This window comes from Phocoena sinus, chromosome 4 (assembly GCF_008692025.1).
Source record: "Phocoena sinus isolate mPhoSin1 chromosome 4, mPhoSin1.pri, whole genome shotgun sequence".
Lineage (NCBI taxonomy): Eukaryota > Metazoa > Chordata > Mammalia > Artiodactyla > Phocoenidae > Phocoena > Phocoena sinus.
This window is the reverse complement of record NC_045766.1, coordinates 48890233-48915617: the sequence shown is the minus strand read 5'-3', so window position 1 is coordinate 48915617 and position 25385 is coordinate 48890233. Positions and strand designations below refer to the sequence as shown.

Sequence of the window (25385 nt, the reverse complement as noted above, 5' to 3'; positions counted from 1 at the left end):
GAGTTGGGAGCTTGGAGCCATAAAAGAAACATACAGAGGCAGAGGATGAAAGAACAACCACGGGAGTAAGAAGGACAGAAGGAAGAGATCAACAACAACAGACACAGCAAGATGTCTCCTTTTACGATTTAAAAATGTTCTGCAGTCTCTGAAACATGAACTGTGGGCTGCAGTTTGCCTTTTAAAAGAAATGTGTAGAGGAGTACTTTGGAGCACGCAGAAATTTAGGGAATTTTCCATCATCAAAAGCCATTACCTTATATCAGACGACATGGTAGCAGAAAAATTAGTGGTGTGAGCAGTACACAGGTACACAAGGTACACAGAATGAGCAGGTATATACAGAAGATTCACAATACAACAGACAAATCCTGCACAATAGAACAACCTTAAAGTAAGAGGAATTGCTCACTATTTTAGAAGAAAATTGACAAAGGAAGGAATATAGATTATCATCTTTTAGTCAATCTATGTGGAATATTACTAGTAGAAATAATGTAGAATAAAACTCAAAACAGCCCAAAATGATCACCATAAAAATTTATCATAAATGAAGCAGTTCTGGCTCATAAAATTGAAAGTATAAAATTGACTCAGAAAAAAATAGTCTCAGAAAAATATTCAGCGAAATGTAAAACTGGCAGTGGTTAACACTAACCCTATTGATTAAAAATTGACAGTGAATCAAATCTTAATAAAATTTACACCTTTAAAATTGGATCTGGTAGAAGTAGTGAACACAGAGCCTTTGAAAGATGATATGGACAGAAAAGCTGACTGGTGTATGAAATGTTTGCTATAACATTCACATAGAAAAGGATTGGAACCAGTGATGGTAATTTTAGCAAAATTATGATGAAAATGCAAAAATTGGGGAAGAATTTAACTGAGATATATAGAAAATTAATTAAGGAATTGTCAGATTGGAAAGAGCTCTAGGAAATACCTTTTTCATGAAAATTCATCCATGTGGAGATATTTCTGATTTAAATGTTTGGACAGAATCAGAACACCACACTATATAACTCTTAGAGGAAAATATAGGGAGAACACTTTTGACATAAATCACAGCAAGATCTTTTTTGATCCATCTCCTAGAGTAATGGAAATAAAAACAAAAGTAAACAAATGGGACGTAATGAAACTTCAAAGCTTTTGCAAAGCAAAGGAAACTACAAACAAGGCGAAAAGACAACCCTCAGAATGGGAGAAAATATTTGCAAACAAATCAACAGACAAAGGATTAATCTCCAAAATATATAAACAGCTCATGCAGCTCAATATTAAAAAAACAAACAACCCAATCCAAAAAATGAGCAGAAGACCTAAATAGACATTTCTCCAAAGAAGACATACAGATGGCCAAGAAGCACGTGAAAAGCTGCTCAGCATCACTACTTATTAGAGAAATGCAAATCAAAACTACAATGAGTTATCACCTCACGCCATTTAGAATGGGCATCATCAGAAAATCAACAAACAACAAATGCTGGAGAGGGTGTGGAGAAAAGGGAACCCTCTTGCACTGTTGGTGGGAATGTAAATTGATACAGCCACTATGGAGAACAGTATGGAGGTTCCTTAAAGAACTAAAAATAGAATTACCATATGATCCAGCAATCCCACTACTGGGCATATACCCAGAGAAAACCATAATTCAAAAAGATACATGTACCCCAATGTTCATTGCGGCACTATTTACAACAGCCAGGTCATGGAAGCAACCTAAATGCCCATCGACAGACGAATGGATAAAGAGGATGTGGTACATATATACAATGGAATATTACTCAGCCATAAAAAGGAATGAAATTGGGTCACTTGTAGAGACGTGGATGGAACTAGAGACTGTCATACAGAGTGAAGTAAGTCAGAGAAAAACAAATATCGTATATTATCGCATATATGTGGAACCTAGAAAAATGATACAGATGAACCAGTTTGCAGGGCAGAAATAGAGACACAGATGTAGAGAACAAACGTATGGACGCTAAGGGGGAAAGTGGCAGGGGGGTGGGCGGTGGTGGGATGAATTGGGAGATTGGGATTGACATGTATACACTCATATGTGTAAAATAGATAACTAATAAGAACCTGCTGTATAAAATAATAAATAAAATTTTAAAAAAAAGAATCAGAACACCATCGGGGTAAAAACAGATGTGGAGCCAAAATATCTTTAATCTTTGAACTCAGGTGAGACTCTGAAAGAGAACTTGATTGTACAGTGTTAGCCTGGTGGCAGCCACCAGGTCCATCTAGCCTCTGACACTGGCAAAGAATGCCTGAGTGATTAAGGAAAGTGCCTCCTGTCCTAGGAGACTTTGGCTCTTGATAAATGCTTCATTTACTGATTTATTTGTTTTACAGCATCTTACCTTAAACAAGAACTTACGGCAACTAAAAATAAACTGCATACAAGATCAAACAAATTTTCAAATAAACGAGTGAAGAAATCAGAGTTTTGAGAATTATTCTGATTTGCCAATCTAGCAATACACCAGGAATTCATTACAGCAATTTCTTTTTCCGTGTCACTTGAACACTCTTAATAGCTCCTTTCTGGCAGTGAAATACTGAAAATGCTTCTTTGGAGCTTCTTCCCAAACACATCAGTTCTAACCTGTACTTAAATGTATTCAATCCACTGCTCTAGTTTAGTAATTTCAAAGTAAGTGTCTTCCTGTACATTTTTTTGTCTGGATTCACCTCTTCATATTTTTGCCTCTCCATTTTGGATAAAACTCCTTGACAGGTGTCCTCTGTCCCAGAGATGTCATAAGACTGGTGTGTTTCTTGTTTCTTAGATTGAATATTCCATCAAGTCCTTGGACTTTGATAGGATCCAAGAAACCGAAGATGCCTTTTTTTTTTCTACTTTTTAAAAAAATTTATTTATTTATTTTAACATCTTTATTGGAGTATAATTGCCTTACAATGTGTTAGTTTCTGCTGTATAACAAAGTGAATCAGCTATACGTATACATATATCCCCATATCCCCTCCCTCTTGCATCTCCCTCCCACCCTCCCTATCCCACCCCTCTAGGTGGTCACAAAGCACAGAACTGATCTCCCTATGCTATGCAGCTGCTATCCCACTAGCTATCTATTTTACATTTGGTAGCGTATATATGTCCATGCCACTCTCTCACTCTGTCCCAGCTTACCCTTCCCCCTCCCCGTGTCCTCAAGTCCATTCTCTACACCTGCATCTTTCTTCCAGTCCTGCCCCTAGGTTCTTCATAACCATTTTTTTTTAAGATGCCATATATATGTGTTAGCATGTGGTATTTGTTTTTGTTTTTGTTTTTGTTTTTGTTTTCTGGTACGCGGGCCTCTCACTGTTGTGGCCTTACCCGTTGCAGAGCACAGGCTCCGGACGCGCAGGCTCAGCGGCCATGGCTCACGGGCCCAGCCGCTCCACGGCATGTGGGATCTTCCCGGACTGGGGCACGAACCCGTGTCCCCTGCATTGGCAGGCGGACTCTCAACCACTGTGCCACCAGGGAAGCCCTGGTATTTGTTTTTCTCTTTCTGACTTACTTCACTCTGTATGACAGACTCTAGGTCCATCCACCTCACTACAAATAATTCAATTTCATTTCTTTTCATGGCTAAGTAATATTCCATTGTATATATGTGCCACACCTTCTTTATCCATTCATCTGTCGATGGACACTTAGGTTGCTTCCATGTCCTAGCTATTGTAAATAGTGCTGCAATGAACATTGTGGTACATGTATCTTTTTGAATTATGGTTTTCTCAGAGTATATGCCCAGTAGTGGGATTGCTGGGTCATATGGTAGTTCTATTTTCAGTTCTTTAAGGAACCTCCATACTGTTCTCCATAGTGGCTGTATCAGTTCAATCACTGCAAGATCCTTTTTGACCCACCTCTTAGAGAAATGGAAATAAAAACAACAAACCTAATGAAACTCCAAAGCTTTTCCACAGCAAAGGAAACCATAAACAAGACAAAAAGACAACCCTCAGAATGGGAGAAAATATTTGCAAATGAAGCAACTGACAAAGGATTAATCTCCAAAATATACAAGGAGTACATGCAGCTCAATATCAAAAAAACAAACAACCCAATCCAATAATGGGCAGAAGACCTAAATAGACATTTCTCCAGAGAAGACATACAGATTGCCAACAAACATATGAAAGGATGCTCAACCTCACTAATCATTAGTGAAATGCAAATCAAAACTACAAGGAGGTATCACCTCATACAGGTAAGAATGGCCATCATCAAAAAATCTACTAACGATAAATGATGGAGAGGGTGTGGAGAAAAGGGAACCCTCTTGCACTGTTGGTTGGAATGTAAATTGATACAGCCACTATGGAGAACAGTATGGAGGTTCCTTAAAAAACTAAAAATAGAACTACCATATGATCCAGCAATCCCACTATTGGGCATATAGCTGGAGAAAAGCATAATTCAAAAAGAGTCATGGGGCTTCCCTGGTGGCGCGATGGTTGAGACTCCGCCTGCCGACGCAGGGGACATGGGTTTGTGCCCCCGTCTGGGAAGATCCCACATGCCGCGGAGCGGCTGGGCCCGTGAGCTATGGCCGCTGAGCCTGTGCGTCTGGAGCCTGTGCTTCTCAACGGGAGAGGCCACAACAGTGAGAGGCCCGTGTACCGCTTAAAAAAAAAGAAAAGAAAAGAAAAACAAAAAGAGTCATGTACCACAATGTTCATTGCAGCTCTATTTACAAAAGCTAGGAAATGGAAGCAACCTAAGTGTCCATCGACAGATGAATGGATAAAGAAGATGTGGCACATATATACAATGGAATATTACTCAGCCATAAAGAGAAATGAAATTTAGTTATTGTAGTGAGTTGGATGCACCTACAGTCTGTCATAGAGTTAAGTAAGTCAGAGAGAGAAAGATAAATACCGTATGCTAACACATATATAGGGAATCTAAAAAAAAAAATGGTTATGAAGAACTTAGCGGCAGGACAGGAATAAAGAGGCAGATGTAGCGAATGGACTTGAGGACACGGGGAGGGGGAAGGGTAAGCTGAGACAAAGTGAGAGAGTGGCGTGGACTTATATATACTACCAAATGTAAAATAGATAGGTAGTGGGAAGCAGCCGCATAGCACAGGGAGATCAGCTCAGTGCTTTGTGACCACCTAGAGGGGTGGGATAGGGAGGGTGGGAGGGAGACGCAGGAGGGAGAAGATATGGGGATATATTTATATGTATAGCTGATTCACTTTGTTATACAGCAGAAACTAACACACCATTGTAAAGCAATTATACTCCAGTAAAGATGTTTTAAAAAATTTATTTTAATTTAAAATTTTTTAAATCTACAATAAGGTGTCACCTTACACCAGTCAGAATGGCCATCATCAAAAAATCTACAAACAAACAACAACAACAAAAAAATCTACAAACAATAAATACTGGAGAGGGTGTGGAGAAAAGGTAACCCTCTTGCACTGTTGGTGGGAATGTACATTTTTTTTTACTTTCTTAAATTTATCTTTTATTGAAGTATAGTTGATTTACAATGTTGTGCTAATTTCTGCTGTACAGCAAAGTGACTCAGTTATACACATATATACATTCCTTTTTCTATTCTTTTCCATATGGTTTATCCCAGGATATTGAATACAGTTCCCTGTGCTATATAGTGGGACCTTGTTGTTTATCCATTCTATATGTAATAGTTTGCCTCTGTTAACTCCAAACTCCCAGTCCATCCCTCCCCCACTCCCTCCCCCTTGGCATCCACAAGTCTCTTCTCTAGGTCTGTGAGTCTATTTCCGTTTCGTACGAATATAGATTCATTTCTGTCGTATTTTAGATTCCACATATAAGTGATATCATATAGTATTTCTCTTCAGAGATGCTTTTTTAATGTATGAGAAGCCATTAAAAGAAAAGAACAAAATGGTAAAAGATGTAATTAATACACCTGAGAGAAACAAACCCTGGTGCCTTTCCTATTTTTAAAAAAACCCACTTTACAAGAGAGTTGGCTGCACAGTAGGGTAACAATAGGTCCACCATTGAAAACTGAAGTCCTGCAGGTGGGCCGCATTGCCCGCCTGGTCCTCAGTTTCCCACGGTGCTGTGCTCTGCCAAGGGCCACAGCAACCCTCATTCTCTGCTCTCAGGGCAGAGATGTCAAGATCCTATTGCCTTCTCCCACTGTATCTTAAACACAAGAGCAAGAGACAAAGTGGAAATAAATATACCACAGTGTGGTGTGATTACAGAGGTTTTAGAAAGCACTGGACACTCTTGAGTTAAACAGCCTCGTTAATGGGTGCCTGGTATACCAGAATGCCCTTAATTGATATTCTTCTCTCTAAATAGTGTAAAACCCACTTATGAAATGATTATTTTTTATACTCCTACTCTGTGCCAAGCTCTATGCTGGGTACTAGGTATACAAGGATGAACAAAGAGACAATAATTCTGCCCTCACAAGCATCTGTTCTAATGAGAGAGAATAGAAAAGTTAAAAGAGTCAAAAAGATAAAGAATTACAAATTGCAATGGAAACTATTAAGGAAAAAGGATGAAGAGAAAGAAGAGGGGCTAGTGGGATAAGGCACTGATGGGTGGTGAGAGAAGGCTTCTCAGGGAAAGTATCAGATGAGATGAAATCAGGTAAATGAGAGGGAACCAGCCAAGAGCCAGGGTGAGAGAGAGCGTTCCAGGCAGAGGGAACAGCATGTGAAAAATTCAGGGCGCCTGCTGGTCAAAGACAGGGTAGGGAGGGCTTAGAGATCATGCAGAGCCCGGTTGCTCACGCTGGCTGCCGAGTGGAGAGTAGGTCCAGAGGGGACGCTGCAGAAGTGGGACCTCAGTTCAAGCATCCGTGCAGCATTAAAGGTGAAAGTGGAATGTACTTCAGGCCACTGACCTTTACACTTAAAATGGTAAATTTCATGTTGTGTATATTTCACTACAATAAAAAATATTACTGTGGACAGGAAACAGGTGTTCCCTAAACATACACTGTCCTGAATGTTGTTGCTTCCCATTTCAGACCCACAGGAGCCCCCGGGAGTGCTGAGCCGTACAATGTGGGAATGGTCGGCACGCACGGGCTGGAGACCTCTCACGCAGACACTTTCAGCAGCAGTATTTCAAGAGAAGGGACCTTGATGATAAGAGAAGTAAGTTGGTATAAAAACTGTAGAAGAAGTGCATTTCTTAATTGGTTTTTATATTAGAGCTTTCACAGAGGATGCTTACTGCTTGTATTTTAGGGAATGCGGTGGGGGGAGGGAGAAGGACCCGTGTTTCTAAATGGTTGAGTGATTTTAATTGTCTTCCTTCTTTCCTGCATCCTTCTGAGCTTAATCACATTTGTCCAGATCCTTCAGTGGAAGCTATGCAAATCGGAATATAGCATTTGAGCCTGAGGATATAAGACTGGCAAACCCAGATGTTTCCTACCACAGGAAAACAGAAATGAATGGTCTATCCAAATAACATCAGTGGCCTTGTTATGTCTTCTCCTCCCCATCCGAGGTTTTATCCTTGTGGATTTTATGTAGAAAATGCTCGGTAGTTCCAAGAAATGGTGATATCATCTTATCTAGTTAAATTAACATTAAAGACTATTAAGCTGTACTGGTGGAAGAACAAAGAAATCCGAAGATGTACTTAAAAATGCACCTGAGCACTTTGAGGAATTTTGTCTTTTTAAACTCTAGGAACATCATCTGGGGGCAGGGGGCACACATTCCCTTGCACCTGTCCCTCCAACATGCACCACTTCCCCATTGTATCTGTGCCGATAAGAAGGGCCTGGACACATTAGAATCCGTCTTTTCTTCTTTTTCACTTCATCATCACCGTGCAAGCAGGTCTTCTCTTGGAAGGAAAGTAATGTCTGGTGACATTGGGCAAAAGTTACTTAACCTCTCCCTGCAACAATTTTGTCATCTATAAAATTTCATAAGTGATAGTATATGACTCACAAGCGGATTGAGGGGATTAAATGAGTTAATGCATCTAAGCATCCAATAAATGTTACCTATTTTCTTACACCCTCTCCATAGCGTCAAGCTCTCCTTTTACTTGATATCGCTTCCCACTCTTCCTTCTGAAACACAAACGTATATCATCTGTCATTCCCCTTCCTCAGCTAGGGTAGATTGGAAAACAGTAATAGGCTTTGCTCTCCAAAAAGGCAGAGGGCATCTCATTTTTGTTAGAAAGAAAGGAACTGTAGTTTTGAGATGAATAAGGCCTTTGAAATAATAATGGGCAGTAGAGCTATAACTGGAAGACTAGTTCACAAAGCAACTTGCTAGAATTTCGTTTTATGGCCTTGCCGAATCTTTCAAGTAGACTTTAAAGAGTCCTTTCACGGAAGCCCAAAATGAAAAATGGACTTGGCTGCTGAAGTTGACATTGTGTCATGCTGGCATATAAATCTCCCAGCGCGGTGAATGGATACTTTCAATGCAAGTGTAGAGGGCTTCTCTCACTAGACCTTGCCACTTGGGAAAACATGAGGGGAAATGTTCTGGAACGAGTTACTGTCTGACTCCAAATAAAAGGACTCCAGTTTCTAATGTGGTTTTAAATTTGCTTGAGTCTTTAGGACAGAGTCAATACCTTGACATGGATATTTGGAGTCACATTTGGAGTTCAGTTGCCAGCCACATCCAAATGGCTCCATATTGTTTAAAGCATTCCAATACCCTATGACCACAGTCAATCACCTTGAAAACTGCATTCAGCAGTGTCATATATGAATGTGATCTATTGCGGACCCTAAAGTCATTTTGTCCTCTCAATTTCTAAAGTGTTCTTTTTACAAATGTGGGCTTTTAAAGTAACAGCCTGACTTGAAAGCCATTAAAAGTATGTGTATTAAAAAGATAAATACAAATTAAAGTATGACAAAAGGATAAGAAAGTAAAAACTCTTTATGTTTCAGTTCCCCAAGATGAACATCGAGGAGAGTCACTTAACTCGTACTTCTTGTTGGAGAAGACCAGATGCTTCTGTAGGGGCACGCTGGCTCTCCTACCCATGGTCTTGTCAGAGGCAATCCCCCTTGTAGTGCACACCCGTGCCCCTATGGTTCCACCTTTCCCCCTCCTACAGCCCCACAGGACCTTTCTTTACTCTCCTTCTAGAATACACCACACCAGCTGTCATCTACCACTTTGTCCACAGGGACCCATCTCCTGGAAGAGCTCCTCTGCCTCCCCCACTGCAGCCCACTCTTCACCCAGAAGACCCCTGGGGGTCTGGCTCAGCTTCCCTTCCTCCTTGAAGCCTCTTCTGGGACTCCATGGGCCTCTGTCCATAACACCTTCCTTATTGCCCAACTGGTATCTCTCCAGGGTCTGTCCACCCACTGAACGAGGATACTAGCTTACCGTCACGAAGGCTCTTTCGGTTACAAGTACTAGTAAAAAGAACCCACTTAACAACAAATTAAGAAAAAATGGCGGGGTAGGTATCAGAGATTCAGAGGTGTTTCCTAGAAGGAATCGAAAGGCCAGAAGCCCAGTTGGGACCTTGTATAGGGTTGGAACCAGAAACTGAAAAGGGATTGGGAGCTCAGGCAGCTTCTCGTGTGCAGATCTCTGGCTCCCTCACTGCCTGTCTCTCCTTACCCTCATCTCTGTTTCCTCCACTTTCTCCCTTGTTCTCTCTGTCCACACACCAGCTTCCTCTTCCCCCTCAAGCACGTGCTCTCACGTCTCCATACCCACCCTCCCAATTGCAAGGCGTTCACCACATCCCAGTTCAGCTGCCCAGCAGAGGCTGACCAGTATCTCTCAGGCCTAACTGGAAATTCCAATGGGAATCTGATCGTGCTTGGCTCAGGTGTCCACTCCTGGACCAGTCAATCAGCTGTGGCTGAGAGTGGAGCCACATAGGACAGCAGCCACCAGAGCTGGGCTCTGCTTCCAGACAGCCTTGGTTCAGACCCTGATTTCACGACTTACAACCCATGCCACATGGGGCAGGTTAATTGAATTCTTTACACTGAAGCTTTTCCATCTGTAAAATGGGGATACTATAAGCTAGCCCCCGGTGGAATTGTGAGGAGATGAACCTCAGGTGTTCAGCACGATACCCAGCATTTACTGATACTCAGAACATCCAAGTGTCCACCGCCATGGGACTGGTGAGGGCATGAAGATCGTAGAGCTCTTCGGGGCTCTGTTGATGAGATCATAGAGGACAGAGCTGCTGTTCATTTATCTTTGTGTTCCCAGCAGAATGGCACACGGAAGGTATTTAATTCTAGAGTGTGCTGGTTGAATGAACAAAAGGGTGATGACTCAGAAGTGGGAAGATTCAGGGGTCACTGCTGAATCCCTTCAAGTTTCTCACTCTCTGGGCCATTTCCCTTCTGAGGCTCTTCAGGTCTTTCTTTGATAACCACTGTGTCTGCATTAATTTTTGGCTTGAGGCAGAACACTGCTGATACAAGAGAGACCACAAAACTCTAAAGAGACAGTGTGCGATCTATGCTACTGGAAAGTTGGAGGGAAATGGTAAAAGCTTTTCAGTATTTGAACAGAATTAAGAAGGTGGGAGAAGCTGCCCGGTACACATAAAATAGGGGATAATACAATAAATTAGGGCTGAACCCCTTAAATGTAATTTAGAAGATGAAATGTTCAGATGAGCACTGTGACAAAATGAGTCCAGAACATGCCCCTCTCCTGGACAGTCGTGGGCCAGAAGTATTGTGCCCAGAAACACAGAGGGCGCCAAGGCTAGCCAGCTATTTCTCAAACTTCCTAGTAACATCAATTACATGCACCCCTTCAGGAACTTGGGAGTCTGTTTCATCTTTCCCCAAAAAGTGCCTCCTTTCACTTCCAGCCAGAGGCAGGTGCAGAGCTCTAACTGCAAGACCAGGACAGGCTCCGGAAGGAAGAAGCCAGGCCAGTGAGGTGGTCAGAGAAACAGCACGAAGCCTTATAGCCATGCCAACCCCAAACAAGGCAGGGAGTGTGTCTGCGTTGCTTCTGATTGATTCCTTCATGTTCAGCAAAATGCTTCACACTTAGTAGACACTCAGAAATGTTGGGCAAGTGAATGAAAAAGAGAAAAGGCAAAGAGGGAATCGTTACTTAATCAGGTCTGCTGTAAGAAACCTCAGTGAGCCAGTCATATAAATGTGAAATCAGAAAGTGCAATACTAGCCAGGACTACAGTATGGGCACTGGCTTTTGGGGAGCAGGATTTTCTTTTAATTCTGTATGTCGGTCCCTAGCATCTTCGAGAGGAGGCTTTGCTCTCCACGGCAATGATTTACAATGTGTTAGGTCATGCAACCTTATCAGTAAGAATTTCAGGGACTGCCACGAAACACAGTGTATTTATTTGTTTACAAATTATGCATTTGTCCTACTGCACTAACATTATATACTTTATAAAATACCTTTAAAGGACATTAAAAAGGAATGCTATAGGCTTCCCTCCACAGTTCGGTTTATGCTGACTCTGGTGGCCGCCTGGAGGAGATCCTGGAAGGGGAAGGGAGGGGAGAGGTGGGCTCTGGGGATGGGTGCGAGGACCCGACCCGAGGTGGGAGGGATTGGCCCCTAGGGGAGGGCTGACCCAGCTGACTTAGTGGCCCAGAGTCTCTCCCTCGCTCCCAAACCTCAGAGGAAGGCTTTGCCCAGGGCACAGATTCCTCAAGGGCCTGGATGGCTCTGGAGGAAGGGCCGCGGGGCCTGAGGACTGGGTTCCTGCCCCTGCTTGCCCACTCGAGCTTCTGGAGCAGGCAGTGGCGTCCAGCCAACGCAGGCACACTCCCGGGCTCTGCTGCCTTCACCACCTTGGGCTGTGTGATCTTAGACTGCTTATTTAACGTCTCTGAGCCACAATTAATAAATGAGATAATATTTTTGGGGGGGGGAAAGGATGCCATAAACAATATTTCAGATACTTTGTCAGTCATGATAACTTCTTTTTTTTTTTTTTTTTAACCAGCTCCTGGCACAAGCCACCATAGTTGCTTACCGAGAGATTCGACATTAGTGATAGTGAATGTAAACCCACATTTTCAAATAATCTTTAGATTATTTCCATGTTTCCTTTGTAACTCTCATCAGATATGATTAGTTAATCATTGGTTTGACCTCGTGACTGACAAAGAACCCTGTGATTTGGGAATCATCTCTGCATTTTCTTGGAGTACACTGGGCGTGAATTATTAGTGTTACATCTCATCCTACTGCTTCTTTTCAGCGATATTTTGGGTGATGTTTCTGTTTTGTGGGTTTGTGTCTTTGTAACCTGGTGATGTGACCTGGTGTGTGGGCACAGCACACACGCACACAATGCACAGCCCCCGTAGTGCCCCTCCACCCGCGGCATTCCTGTCTTCCCACAGGGCACCTCTTCATCGTATGTGACCCCTGACTGCCCTTCATGCAGGAGCATAAGGCCCCAGCGTCAATCCATGTGCTAAATATTAGCAAAGCTTAACTTTTTTCTTATTTTCTTAGATAAAATAGAAATCTGAATATCATCCCACTCCCCAGTGGGACGGTTTGCAGGCCACCGCAGCTGTGCTGTGTGAGGGGTGACATCGCTCTGTGGCCTTTGCCTTCCCTCTCTAACGGCCGCCATGTGTTGTGCCCCCTCAGACGTCTGGAGAGAAGAAGCGATCTGGCCATAGTGACAGCAATGGCTTCGCCGGCCACATCAACCTCCCGGACCTGGTGCAGCAGAGCCATTCCCCTGCGGGGACCCCCACTGAGGGCCTGGGGCGCGTCTCCACCCACCCCCAGGAGATGGACTCTGGGACTGAAGTAGGTGCTGGGCAATAGCCACAACAGCTCTGTCCTCCGGCAGGGGGTTCTGAGACCGTGGGCCCCTCAAGAAGGAGGCTTTGCCAAGCTCCCAGAAGCGTGTTTGGTTGGGTTTTATTTTACTGTGTCACTACTTATGCATATGATCAAATGGACCAAATCCTAAAAGTAGAGCAGTGAAAAGTTCTCAGGTAGCATCTGGACCAAAGCCTGTTTTTACAGAAGCAAATAGTGAGGCTCAGAGAGGTTAAGTGCCTTGCCTAAAGGCACACAGCTGTTTTGTGACAGAGCTGGGACCAGAACCGGGACCTCCTATCTCCCAGACCAGGAGAGGAAACTTCAACCTATAGAGATTCCAAGGCCAATAGTTGAGGTTCATAGTTACATTAATTTAGTCAAACTAAGTTTGACTTAGGTGAAATAAGGTTGAAATGATTTGTTTATGAAAAATAAAAATAGGTACGTTCTCAAAGTGTTCATCTTCCTAAACTCCAAATCGCACAAGAAAGGGAGAAGTGGGATATTATCTTTCCTACACAGAAAAGAGTCTGGGGAAAGAAAGCCAGAATAAACAATCTGCCGGGAAGTGCTTGTAGATGTCGTTGACCGAGCTTGACCATTCGGATGAGATCACAGTGCTTGGTCATGTTTCGTAAATAGTCCTTTGAATCACACATAGGCCCTACATGTGTTTATAATGCATGCAGTTTATAACGCTGTGTTTGAGGTTGTCCACGCACTGAGGTTTTATGATGCACCATTTGGATTCTAAAGCTATAGAGCAGGTGAACTTTGCCGCAAGGAAAAGAACGTAGAGCACTGTTATAGTTTCGTGCACTGTGGACAGTTGTTTTCTGCCTGACTTTGGGTACCAAGGAGGACTCCGTGCGGTCAGACCCTACTCTACATTCTGCTGCTTCCCCAGCTCTAAGTGGGAATGTCAATACTTGCACACCTCCTTCATAGACTTCTAAAGATCAAAGGAGAGAATGTCTGGGAAAGTGCTCTGTTTGGGAGGGGTAGTCCTACCTTATGGAGGATGAAATTGTTTTGATTTCATAACATGAAGGGGAAATCTTGCATTAAAGTCAGATTGGGCCTTTGTGGTTTTCTCCTTATGTGTTTAGGGGTCTTGGGATACTGGTTTTATTTTTAAATAAAAACCTGAAAAAAAAACTAAAAAAATTAAAACTTAAAGACATTTATCCCCCCAAAAGATGCTTCTTATACTGAGTGCAGATCTGTTTATAATATTAAAAGGACTTGAGTGTAAGTAGGAGTGGAGATGACAGACAAAATTGGGAGATGGTTATTGAAGCTCCTTTGACAAAACTCAAAAATGGAATATTGGGACATGAAGCCTTGATAGTTTACTGTTCCCTAGTTTAGTTCTGAATTCATATCTTAATTGTGCTCTCTAAGCCCTTGAGATTATTTTTTAAGTAAGCCCTTAAGGTGTATTGCCTGCAAACCTAGTTATCTTCGTGAAGTTCCCACATAGGGCATATAAGTATCCTTTTGAGGAAACTATCATGGAAAGGAAAAATCTTCATTCCCTGGATGAAATTGTCCCTGAATTGCAGATTGTAAGGCTTCTTGAGCCAACACCAATCCCCCTGCATCACCAGGCCAGCATGGAAGGCCCCAAAGGCCCCAAGAGGGAGTCTTTGGTTGATCATGTGTTCAGGATGAAGGATGCTGTGTAGCTATGCTTAGTTTACTGCCAATTTGCGTCAGCTTTTCTTAAAGCCATTTGCTCAGTAGGAGATAGCTTTTACTTCAAGGGAGAAATAGGCTCTGTCACTACAGCCATCTTACCAGATATGAAGGTGCTACCTATGGTCCATAATATAATTTGCTCACTACAATTCTTGCAGCCTGATGATTAACGAAACCCTGCAAAGACATAATGGTTAGTGAGGGACCAGTATCAGTAGAAGCTGGAGAGAGAAGCACACACTTTGACTTGGGGGTCAGAGTGTGAACAGCTGGATGGTTTGAAGAGTCTCTAATAATTTTAAAGCCCCAGCAAAGTATTATGAGCGTCGTTTGTTGCTACAGTATTTATCTATCTCCTCTTCTGAATCTTCTTGCTTATTGATTAGTATGGCATGGGAAGCAGCACCAAAGCCTCCTTCACCCCCTTTGTGGACCCCAGAGTGTACCAGACGTCTCCCACTGATGCAGACGAAGAGGATGAGGAAACGTCAGCTGCCGGTAAGCTAGAAGGCCCCGATGTTTTAGAAACAGCTTGGTTTTCCTTTCTGATATGACCTGATAAAAAATGAATTAGGAGTTCAATAGTTAAGCCATTAACTGCTTAGGCCCTGTCTTAAAGGGAAGACTTTTTATTACTTTTTTTTTTTAATAGGATTCCTCAAACAAAGTTCTTTCTATTTTTTTTTCATCTCTTCTATTTTGATTCTGGTAGGAACCCAGAGGTGTCCAGGGGCCCTAGGAAAAGCTGTTCCTCAGAGATCTCCAAACTCACCCCACATTTCTCAGAAGCAATTTCTGGGTACAGTGCCGTGCACGCAGTAGACAAGATAAATGCCTGTTGAGTTGTGTTGAGTTCTAGGTGTGTGCTTCCCACTTCAAAAGTCTGGCTGATTGAGAGGACAGTCTTGCTCTCTAGAATTCTGCAACTCACTAATCAGACTCAACTTAGGCCAGTGTGTCAGTTGCTAATGTGGAATTTCAAAAAGTTAATCTGTCCTGCATATATTACAGGAGGTGAGGATGGTGTGTTTAATTTTATGAGATGAATATGAATTCCCTAAACTACTCAAGTAGTGTCTATAGGCCTGTTTTACTAACGGATAAAACACTGCTTTTATGAATGACATACTTGATTCTACTAAAAAGTGTAAATATTTATAGTTTCGGTGTTTCTTTGCCTTTATCATAATGCACACTAAACAAGGAGAAATCATAGTTATTTGAAGCCCCTTTTCCATATCTCCATTGGTTATATTTTAAGATGCCACTGACTTCTCTGATTCTTTTTCTCAAAGCTCTGTTTACTAGCGAACTTCTTAGGCAAGAACAGGCCAAACTAAATGAAGCAAGAAAGATTTCAGTGGTAAACGTAAACCCAACCAACATTCGGCCTCATAGCGACACACCAGAAATCAGAAAATACAAGAAGCGATTCAACTCAGAAATACTCTGTGCAGCTCTGTGGGGTAAGTTGGTGCTTTTTTTACCATTCATGAATGAATTGACCCTCAAACAGGAATCTTACTATCAGAAGAGTGCTGATTGAATCATGGGTGTTAGAGACCCGATTTGGGACTGTCTCGGCCTCAAGAGAGACCAAGAGCAATTTTATATTTAGAAAGCACTGATACCCTAACTGATACAATTTTATATTTAGAAAGAACTGATACCCAGGATAGCAATAAGATTCAGAGTGACCTTGTCACATAACAGTGATGGGCTAAAGCCAACAACAGAACTAACTACCACTTAATGTATGCCCACTGCGTGCCCAGCACTGTGCGATGTGCCCCACGTCCTGTCTCTGTGATCCATACAACATTCTGCAAGGGCAATAATGGCGTGACCTCCATGTGACAGTCGAAAAAGCAGCACAGAATATTTTAGTGAATCGCCAAAGGCCATACCAGTAGTAGTAGCAAGATAAAACTTGAAAAGGACAGCAAATGAAGAGCCTTCCCTTTTAGTTCAAAACATCAACCTGCAGTTCTTGTGAAAAAGATTTTAGCTGACCTCAGACTCAGTATAGGTGTGATGAGATTCTGTCAAAATCCTGGTCTGTGCTACCATAAACATGACATACAGATCAAGGAAGGACATGGCTCATTTGCGCCCATCTAAAATACTACACCTAGTTTGAAGCACCACAATTTTATAAGGGCAAGGGCATTTGAGTTGTTAGCAGGGGTGAGCACAGAGCCTGGACACCATTTCAGGGGAGTAAGGCTCTGTCCTCTGGAGAAGAGACTATTAGAAGACAACAAGGTAACCCTGTTTCATATTGACTAACATGTGGTTGAAAGAGCAGACTTTCACGTTACTTAGAAGACAGATGTGCAGTAAGCAAAAGAGGTGGAAAAGTTACCCGTTCCTAAATATAGGCCATTGCACCGCTGAACTCACAATGTGTGCACGTGTCTGTGTGTATGTTGGGAGTCAGGGGTGTTTATTTGCCTAGAGATGAATTTTCAAGATTGTAGCCATCCAGACAAGACCACTTACCTACCAGAGTTTTTGTAATAGGAATTACTGCATGGGAGGTGGGCTGGACTAGAGTTCGATGCCTGAGGAGTCCCTTACAGCAGCAGTCCACAACCTTTTGGCACCAGGGACCGGTTTCGTGGAAGACAGTTTTTCCGCGGGGGGGCGGGAATTGGGGACCCCTGCCTTACAGTCAATATTTCTGTGACTCTTGGGCTATTAATACCTGCACTTGAATTGGCTTATCATTTCCCTAACAAAGAGCAGAACCTTAAGGTGTGGGATGTAAATTAAGCTCTGGTGTGAGAACGAAGAAGGGCTTTTCTTCCAAGAGTATGGAAATGGGGCACTCTATCTATGTAGAAGGTGGGTAGGCTAGAAATCACACTGCATGAATAGGAGTGGGGTGAACCTTGGGGAAGTCTCGAGGTGTGATTTATAGAGAGAGCCAAGAAAAGGGTGGGTGTTACAGGAAAGGAACTAGCGTCACATCTGTGCCTCAGGCTTCTCTTGAGAACTCTATTTTAGGTAGTAAAGGGCTACATGTAATGATTGCTGCTACTACTTTATAAAAGAAAACTAATTTCATTACCAGAGGGACAGTGATTTAATTACTGTCTCAGAGCTACTACTTCTACACTCCCTACGGTAGTACCTGCTTGCCCATTAGTTTATATTTACAAGTCACAGTTTCTTAGGTTTTAAAGGGACCCTGGATGCGGAAGAGTAAAGTCCATAAGAGTCAGTCTTGGGATGCTTCTTAAATTTGCAGGTGTAAACCTCCTGGTGGGAACTGAAAATGGCCTGATGCTTTTGGACCGCAGCGGGCAAGGCAAAGTTTATAATCTGATCAACCGGAGGCGATTTCAGCAGATGGATGTGCTAGAGGGACTGAATGTCCTCGTGACGATATCAGGTATGTTGCTGGGATGACCAAGTCCTCCAGGTCTGCACGGGTGGGAAAGGTGATCACCTCACTTCTGAAGGAATAGTAAGCTCTGCCCTTCCCAGCCGACGAGCAGCACGATAAATTATGGCAGTAGGACCAGAATGACATCACCCACGTTTTGTAACTCCAGAGATTCTGACCTTCAAAGGGAAGTCTCTCACCTCTGCCTGAAATCTGAATCAGACAGAGACATACCACCACGGCTATGTACATATGGGCCTTCACCCTCTGCTGGGACTCAGCAAGGATCCTTTTAAGGTGTCTGTACTCCAGTCACTGCCATCTACTCTCAGATGGAGAATATAAAAATGTAGACTTCTGGATGAATTGGGAGATTGGGATTGACATATATACGCTAATATGTATAAAATAGATAACTAATAAGAACCTGCTATATAAAAATTAAAATTAAATTAAATTTAAAAAATTAAAAATAAATGCAAGCTTCTGGGAGTGAGAAATTTTGTAAGCAGAAATTTCTCTGGTCTCTTTTCTTATAAGAACTGCTTTAGTTCATAGTTCACTGACATTTTAGCAAGTGCAGCTGGCCCATTGGGTGATTGAGTCTGCAAGGAGATTGGAAGGTAGGAATCATTGCCACCCTCTGCAGCTTTCCACTTCTCAAAAAGAGCTTAAAAAAAAAGAGACAAAAGTGAAGACCTTACTACTGACAAGTTAAAAATGTAACCTGAAGGAGTCTACGTTCTTGAAAGTTTTTTGTTTCGGATGGTGTTTGAAGGAGTTTAATAAATAATACCCCTCTTTTCCCCTCCTATCCCATCCAGTATGAAACCGAGAGTACCCCTGCACATTAGAACCACCTGAGGAGGTGTGAAAACTCCAGGATGCACTCCAGACTAACGGGTCAGAATCTGGGAGTGTGGCCCAGGTCTCAGAAGCTTTCATGGCTCCTGAGGTGTGTCCACTGTGTAGCCAAGTTTGAGAACCAGCCATTGTTTTGCAAAGAGAAACATAGAGCTCCTCTTGGGTTGAACCTTGAATAAAGTTTAACTCTTCAGCTGTACTTCTGTTTTGAGAAAAGGCCCTTATTTGATGCTACAATTTCCTCTTTTGCCTGTCCATTGAATGCTCAGTTTCATCTCTTTTTATTCTCCCCAAATAAGGGTTCGCCAAGTAAATTCTTCTTATATTATCATTTGAGTTTAATTCAGTGTACTCCTTTATTCTGGGTAATGCGTTCTTGATTGCAACACCCCCAAATCAAATTTAAAACCGTACATCTGCCAGTCACCTACCAAAAGTGGAAATGATATCAGAAAATCCATGTTCAGACTTCATTATGTTGTTAGTGACACATCCCATTTTTAAAAGTGTAACCATTTCCTATTATCATGAGGTGCATAGGTAGGGAAAGAAGAAAATGAAAACAGAAGCCAAATTTTATTGAACTGCCCTCGGATCTGTGTTGGCACAGAGAGGAGAAAGCACCAGCCCTCCTGCCCATCCTCGCTATAGAAATCAATGCATATTCAAGGCTTCTGGTTATAAAAAGGAATAGTAACTGCACATGGTTCCCTTAATTTAGGTTATAAATGTACTCTCCTGTCAAATCCAGTGTGCAATGCTTTAATGAATTCTTTTCTTCTGGTATATATCACAGCTGCAAAATATGGAACATTTTTTGACACCTAAGAGAAGTGAAAGGAAAATAAGTACCCAAGAAGTATAACCCACAGGCTTAAATTACTGATCACTTAGGAAAAGCCACCCCAAGGGACATCTTCTTATCTGGTACTCAGATAATCTCAATATATTAAATTTTGCTCCTCAATTTAAAACACCTCAATGTTTTTAAGATGTTTCCTTATCATACTAAGAATTCTTTAGTCCATGATCTCTTTCCCATCATTTACCAAAGGGAACTTTTGTGGGTTTTTTTCCAAGTATACATCTTTTTCTCCATTCTTCTTTTTGTTTGACACTCCTTTCAGGGATCTCAGCACTGTAAACATGTCCAAGGGTTATTTTCTGAGCCCTGATTGCTGTCATTGAACTTGTTTCTCATATCTCCTTAAGAAATTCCTTTTTCTGTTTGGTAAAATGAAACTACTACCAGCTGTCATCTTTAAAGTAATAGAGGAGGCGAGTAAGGGGGGCTCTGCATTAACATATGCTGTTGGGTAGAAGGTAGTCACACATGAGTATGCTAAAATGTCCAGTTGTCAGAACTCCTTCATGTAATTAGATCTGGAATGTTTTGGAACACTGATCAACCATTCCGTTACAGAAATAGGTCTTACTGAGCAGACACTGCCCTTTGCACTGGGAGGAGAGAATAAGAGCACCTTGCTCAAATAGAAAGCACCAGAAGGTAAAGACAAATTATGCAATGGTTATTTGCCCAAAACACTTGGACCTGTTTTGATCGTAAGTTCTGGCAGAGACAATACTTTGATGATGCTGGAGACACTGGTTATTGTGCCGTCACACATACACAGACACACACACAAGTGTAAATAAAAATAAATACAATAAAATGGAGATGGAGAAGGATTGAGAGAAAAAGCTGTCTCAGGGCCTTGAAATTAAAGTTCTATTACTTCAACAGGAAAGAAGAATAAGCTACGAGTTTACTATCTTTCATGGTTAAGAAACAGAATATTACACAATGACCCAGAAGTAGAAAAGAAACAAGGCTGGATCACTGTTGGGGACTTGGAAGGCTGTATACATTACAAAGTTGGTAAGTCTCAAGACATGGAATTGTTTGCTCAATCCAAATTATTCAGTTAAGTTTCATTTAGTTGTTTTCCATCAGATATTGATGATGCATTTGTGACCAGTTTAAGACACTGCTGGAACCTTAAATATACTTGCGTTATTTCCCCCAAAAGTTAGATTGATGAAGTTCAAAGAATGCTTTCAGAATAAAGTCTTAGGCTCCAGTTTGAACTCGCTCCCAAAGACCCATTAAAATAACCATGAAGAAATAAAAGTGCTGTAAACCTACAAGGACAAAGGGACCAGGAGAAGAGAAAACAGATAAGAGATGTCAACAAAATTGAACAAGAATTGTTAGACGACGAGGAGCAGAACTAGCTGACCAGGAAATCTGCTGTGAGGAAAGTCATCAAAATCAATCCAGTCACTCAGCAGCACTCAGAAAGGGCCAGGACCTGAGGTCCCAGGTGTATCTGAGGTGGAGGTGGAGGGTGGGATCGAAAATGGGAGGATTGTTGGAAAGTTGATGAACAGCAAATCCTCCAGAACCCAGTCAGGCAGCCACCCTCCCTGACAGCACCAAAAGATGAAAGGTGGGCACAGCCAATCTGTTGATGGGGAATATTGAATTATAAGGACACATTGATACACACACAGACACCTCCTTCCCCTGTTTAGCACCCCAAATGTTGCCAGCCATGCTTATACTCCCAAGCAAGAGATTGAAAGATGGTCTTTGGAGAAACTAAATGGCCAGCAAGAAAAGATGTTGAGGTACTAATATTTGAAATGCCGTGAAAAGAGCATGCTATCTAACCACCTTAAAAGCGAAACCCATCAGTCGATAAGCCCACTAGAGCAGACAGTGGGAAAATCCACTAATGGGAAGGAAACTTAAACAGAAAGAAGGGACTTTAGAGGAAACAAGGATAATGAGGAGTGGAACAAAAAATTTTTAAAAGAAACTATCAATATAATAACTTCAGAGAGATTAGAAATACTGTTTCCATAAAAGAAGAATAGGTGTTGTTTTTTTTAAAAAGATGGAACAGGGTTGGAGACTGTCATTCAGAGACCAAGAAAAAAATCTTGGAAATTAAAATATATTGGCAGGAATAAAAAATGCAGTAGAAGGGTCGAAAGACAAACATGAGAAATGTCCTAGAAAGTAGAATGAAAAGAGAAGAAAAAAGAGAGAATAGGTAAGAAAACAAAAGTTTCAGTCCAAGTGGTTCAAAACATAAGTCACGTGAGTTTTAGGAAAAAGATTAAGAAGTGGAAGGGGAAGAAAGCATCAAAGAAAGAATACAAGAAAAGTTTCTAGAATTAAGACCTCAAAATCTCAAATTAAAAAGATTCACTGAGTACCTAGTATAATGAATGAAAAACGACTCACAAGAGGACATAGCAACATGATATTTCAGTACCCAGGAAATGAGAAGGCTCTTAAAGGTTTCAAATTATAAGTAAATAAATAAACAGTTTACATGTAATAGACACAGAATTAGGTGGCCTGGGACTTACAGCAGTACTAGAAGGTTAGAAGACAATGGAGGGGACTTCCCTGGCAGTCCAGTGGTTAAAACTCCACGCTCCCACTGCAGGTGGCAAGGGTTTGATCCCTGGTCAGGGAACTAAAATCCCACATGCCGTGCAGCACAGCCAAGAGAAAAGAAAAAAGACAATGGAGCAAGGCTTTCAAAGTTCTAACAGAAAAATTTTTTTCACTTAGTATTTTATAACCCATCTGTATTAGCCAGGGCTCTCCAGAGAAACAGAACAAGCAGGATGTGTATATATAGAGAGAGAGACAGAGAAGGAGAAAGAAATTAGTCCAGGCAAAGTGGGACAATGGAGGGTTCAGGAAGAGGTACCTACAAGAAAAATAAAATGTTACTAATAGATTACCTGCCATATTTGACTATACTGACAGCACTAACAGAAAGTTTCCATGTGCTTAGAGATAGATACATAGAAAATAAGGAAGTGAAAAAAATTTGAAAGCAAGAAAGGAATTATAATAATGGTATACTACATGCCTCATCTATGAACAATAATGATTTAAACACAGGATATTGACTTAACCAAAACTTGTAAATATAACTATATTGGAGGTGTGGGGAGGAAGAGATGTGTACGTTTGAAAGAGAGATCTAGAGAGAGGAGATTGCTATTAGAGACTAGACCCTTCCATTCTCCAGAGTCAGTAGGTAATATCTACAGCTGAAAAAAGTTGTAAATAACATTATCAGCACGTCATTTAGAAATATGGAGGGCTTCCCTGGTGGCTCAGTGGTTGAGAGTCTGCCTGCCGATGCAGGGGACACGGGTTCGTGCCCCGGTCCGGGAAGATCCCACATGCCGCGGAGCAGCTGGGCCCGTGAGCCATGGCTGCTGAGCCTGCGCGTCCGGAGCCTGTGCTCTGCAACGGGAGAGGCCACAACAGTGAGAGGCCCATGTACCGCAAAAAAAAAAATATATATATATATATATGGAAATAAATCGCTGAAGAAGTATTTGAAAGTATATTAAAGACAGAATAGTAAACAGGAGAGGCATGCTACAGAAAAAGAGCTCAGAGAACAAGAATTTGGTCAGTTATCTTGGGCTAAATTCTTTAGGACACAGAATATTCTGTTTGTTCAAACATTTTATAAATAAAAAGACTGCCATGTGTACTGTCTTAGTCTGTTCAAGCTGCTATAACAGAATACCACAGACTGGTTGGCTTATAAACAACATGAGTTTATTTCTCACAGCTCTAGAGGCTGAGAAGAGCCAAGATCAAGTTGGTGGCAGATTCAGTATCTGGTGAGGGCCTGCTTCCTGGGTCATAGACAGTGGTCTTTTTCCTATAACCTCACATAGCAGGAAGGGAGAGGGATCTCTCTGGGGTCTCATGTTAAGGGCACTGGTCCTTTTTGAATTCCTAATAACTGGAATCCAAATTTGAATAATAAGCGAACAGCAGCCATTATGTCTCTACCCATTTGTTGATTTTTCTACCATCTTGCCATACTGGCTCTCAGCTGCTTATATGTGGGTGAACATAAAAGCCAGGCAAGGAAACATGAAGGATTTTTATACAGATTCTTCTTACAATAAGTAATTCACATCTAGACCTAGTGCTTAGAGGCAGTCCTAAGCCAGTTACATCTTTAGATGAAGAAAAGAGCCTTCAGTATGAAGCAAAAGGCCCCAGGTATCCTGCAAACCAAGTACATTAAAGGAAGTTAAATCTGTATCTATGAGAACATCCCACACCAGAGCATTACCCTCAATCAGGATGATATATATGTGTGTGTGTGTGTATATATATATATATATATATAGTGGTTTACACATTCTTTAATACAAAAACTTGAATAAATTAATGAACTATTTTAATTCATAATTTTTCTATTACAGTCAAATATGAAAGGATCAAATTCTTGGTGATTGCCTTAAAGAATGCTGTGGAGATATATGCTTGGGCTCCTAAACCATATCATAAGTTCATGGCATTTAAGGTAAGTAGGCATGTGATTACCTAACAAGGGCTTGTTTTTTTGTATAGTTTAGGTTCCCATCAGTTAACAGTGGTTAACTTACACATACACTAGTACCAATTTTTCTGTATATAATAAACCTCTTTTAAAAGTGTAGGAGCTCTTATTTGTTATTCTAAAAGTAAAGACTAGGTATTAGTAAATACTGTTAATTAGTCAAATTAAAATTTGGGTACACCCTCCTCCATTTCAGGTCTATGCACCGTCATCTCTAAGTGGCATTTAGCATGGAATGGTTACCAGGCAAAGCATTCATTATGATATTAGGCAATGAGATTTATTATACACCCACCTAACTAGGGCACTCTCTTGATATTTCGTCTGAAAAAGGCAGACCGACAGCAAACAGCACTGAATCTCAAGACTGAACTGAGTCTCTAAATCTTATAATCCTTGTAAACCTTTTGGGGAAAAGTCGCTAAAACTCACTTGATGCTCATATATCCCCATTGCTGTTGGACTTCTCTGAAATGAATACTGAATGTAGTCACATATGGAAATGGCCTAGTTTCTCTGCATCCTTCAATTTTCATTGCTGTTTCATTTTTTATCTTGTCTAAGTCTGTACCCACTGTGGTTGGCTTGATAACTCATGAGCTTCGACAGAAGTAGGATGGGGAAATGCTGGTCCCGTTGACTCCAGATCATGAAAGCTGACCCCCAAATGCCAGAAGGACCAGTACTTACAGGCACTCTGATGTTTTCAGAGCTGCACAGTCTACCCATAGCCAGTGTGAATTTACCTTCTGTTCATTCTTACTCTCTGCCTACATCTCTCTCTTTCTTTATATCTCCTTGGCCCTCACTTTTTCTCCCCACCTTTATGACTATTATCTTTCTTTGACCCTTTATATATTTTCTGTGGCCACATATGCCCCGTGAGGGCAGAAGCTGCCTTGGGAACATTACAAAGCCCTCTTCAGGGCTGAATCACCCCCGCTTCTATCTTGTTCCTTTAGCAGGGCAAGGAGTTCATTTGTGATGTGCTCAGGAAGATGCGAAATGGGCCCCACTCGTTAACCCCGCTTTTATGGAGAGAAATGTTTGGAATGCATTGGGTTAGTAATAACACTTCAGGGATGACTCCTGACAGCTACAGCGGTGCTGCTGTCCCGCCAAAATCTCTCTTCACAAAAGCTTTTCAGTCAAGATCCTGTCCCTGTTCCGGTTCTGAAGTTACTGTCATCAGTGTACTAGCCAAAGTGCAGGATTGAC

The 25385-nt window shown here is 41.7% G+C and overlaps 1 protein-coding gene across 5 annotated transcripts in view; it reads left to right on the top strand.

Annotated features, from left to right (window-relative positions):
- Positions 1 to 25385, top strand: part of TNIK (TRAF2 and NCK interacting kinase) — a 414569-nt gene that overhangs the window by 380738 nt on the left and 8446 nt on the right. For all 5 annotated transcript variants that reach the window (XM_032631527.1, XM_032631526.1, XM_032631525.1 and 2 more), the window contains 7 exons: positions 7031 to 7160; positions 12627 to 12791; positions 14897 to 15008; positions 15806 to 15976; positions 17764 to 17907; positions 20510 to 20644; positions 24031 to 24131. In XM_032631527.1, the coding sequence (XP_032487418.1) occupies positions 7031 to 7160; positions 12627 to 12791; positions 14897 to 15008; positions 15806 to 15976; positions 17764 to 17907; positions 20510 to 20644; positions 24031 to 24131 (958 nt within the window). The remainder of the gene's footprint in view (positions 1 to 7030; positions 7161 to 12626; positions 12792 to 14896; positions 15009 to 15805; positions 15977 to 17763; positions 17908 to 20509; positions 20645 to 24030; positions 24132 to 25385) is intronic.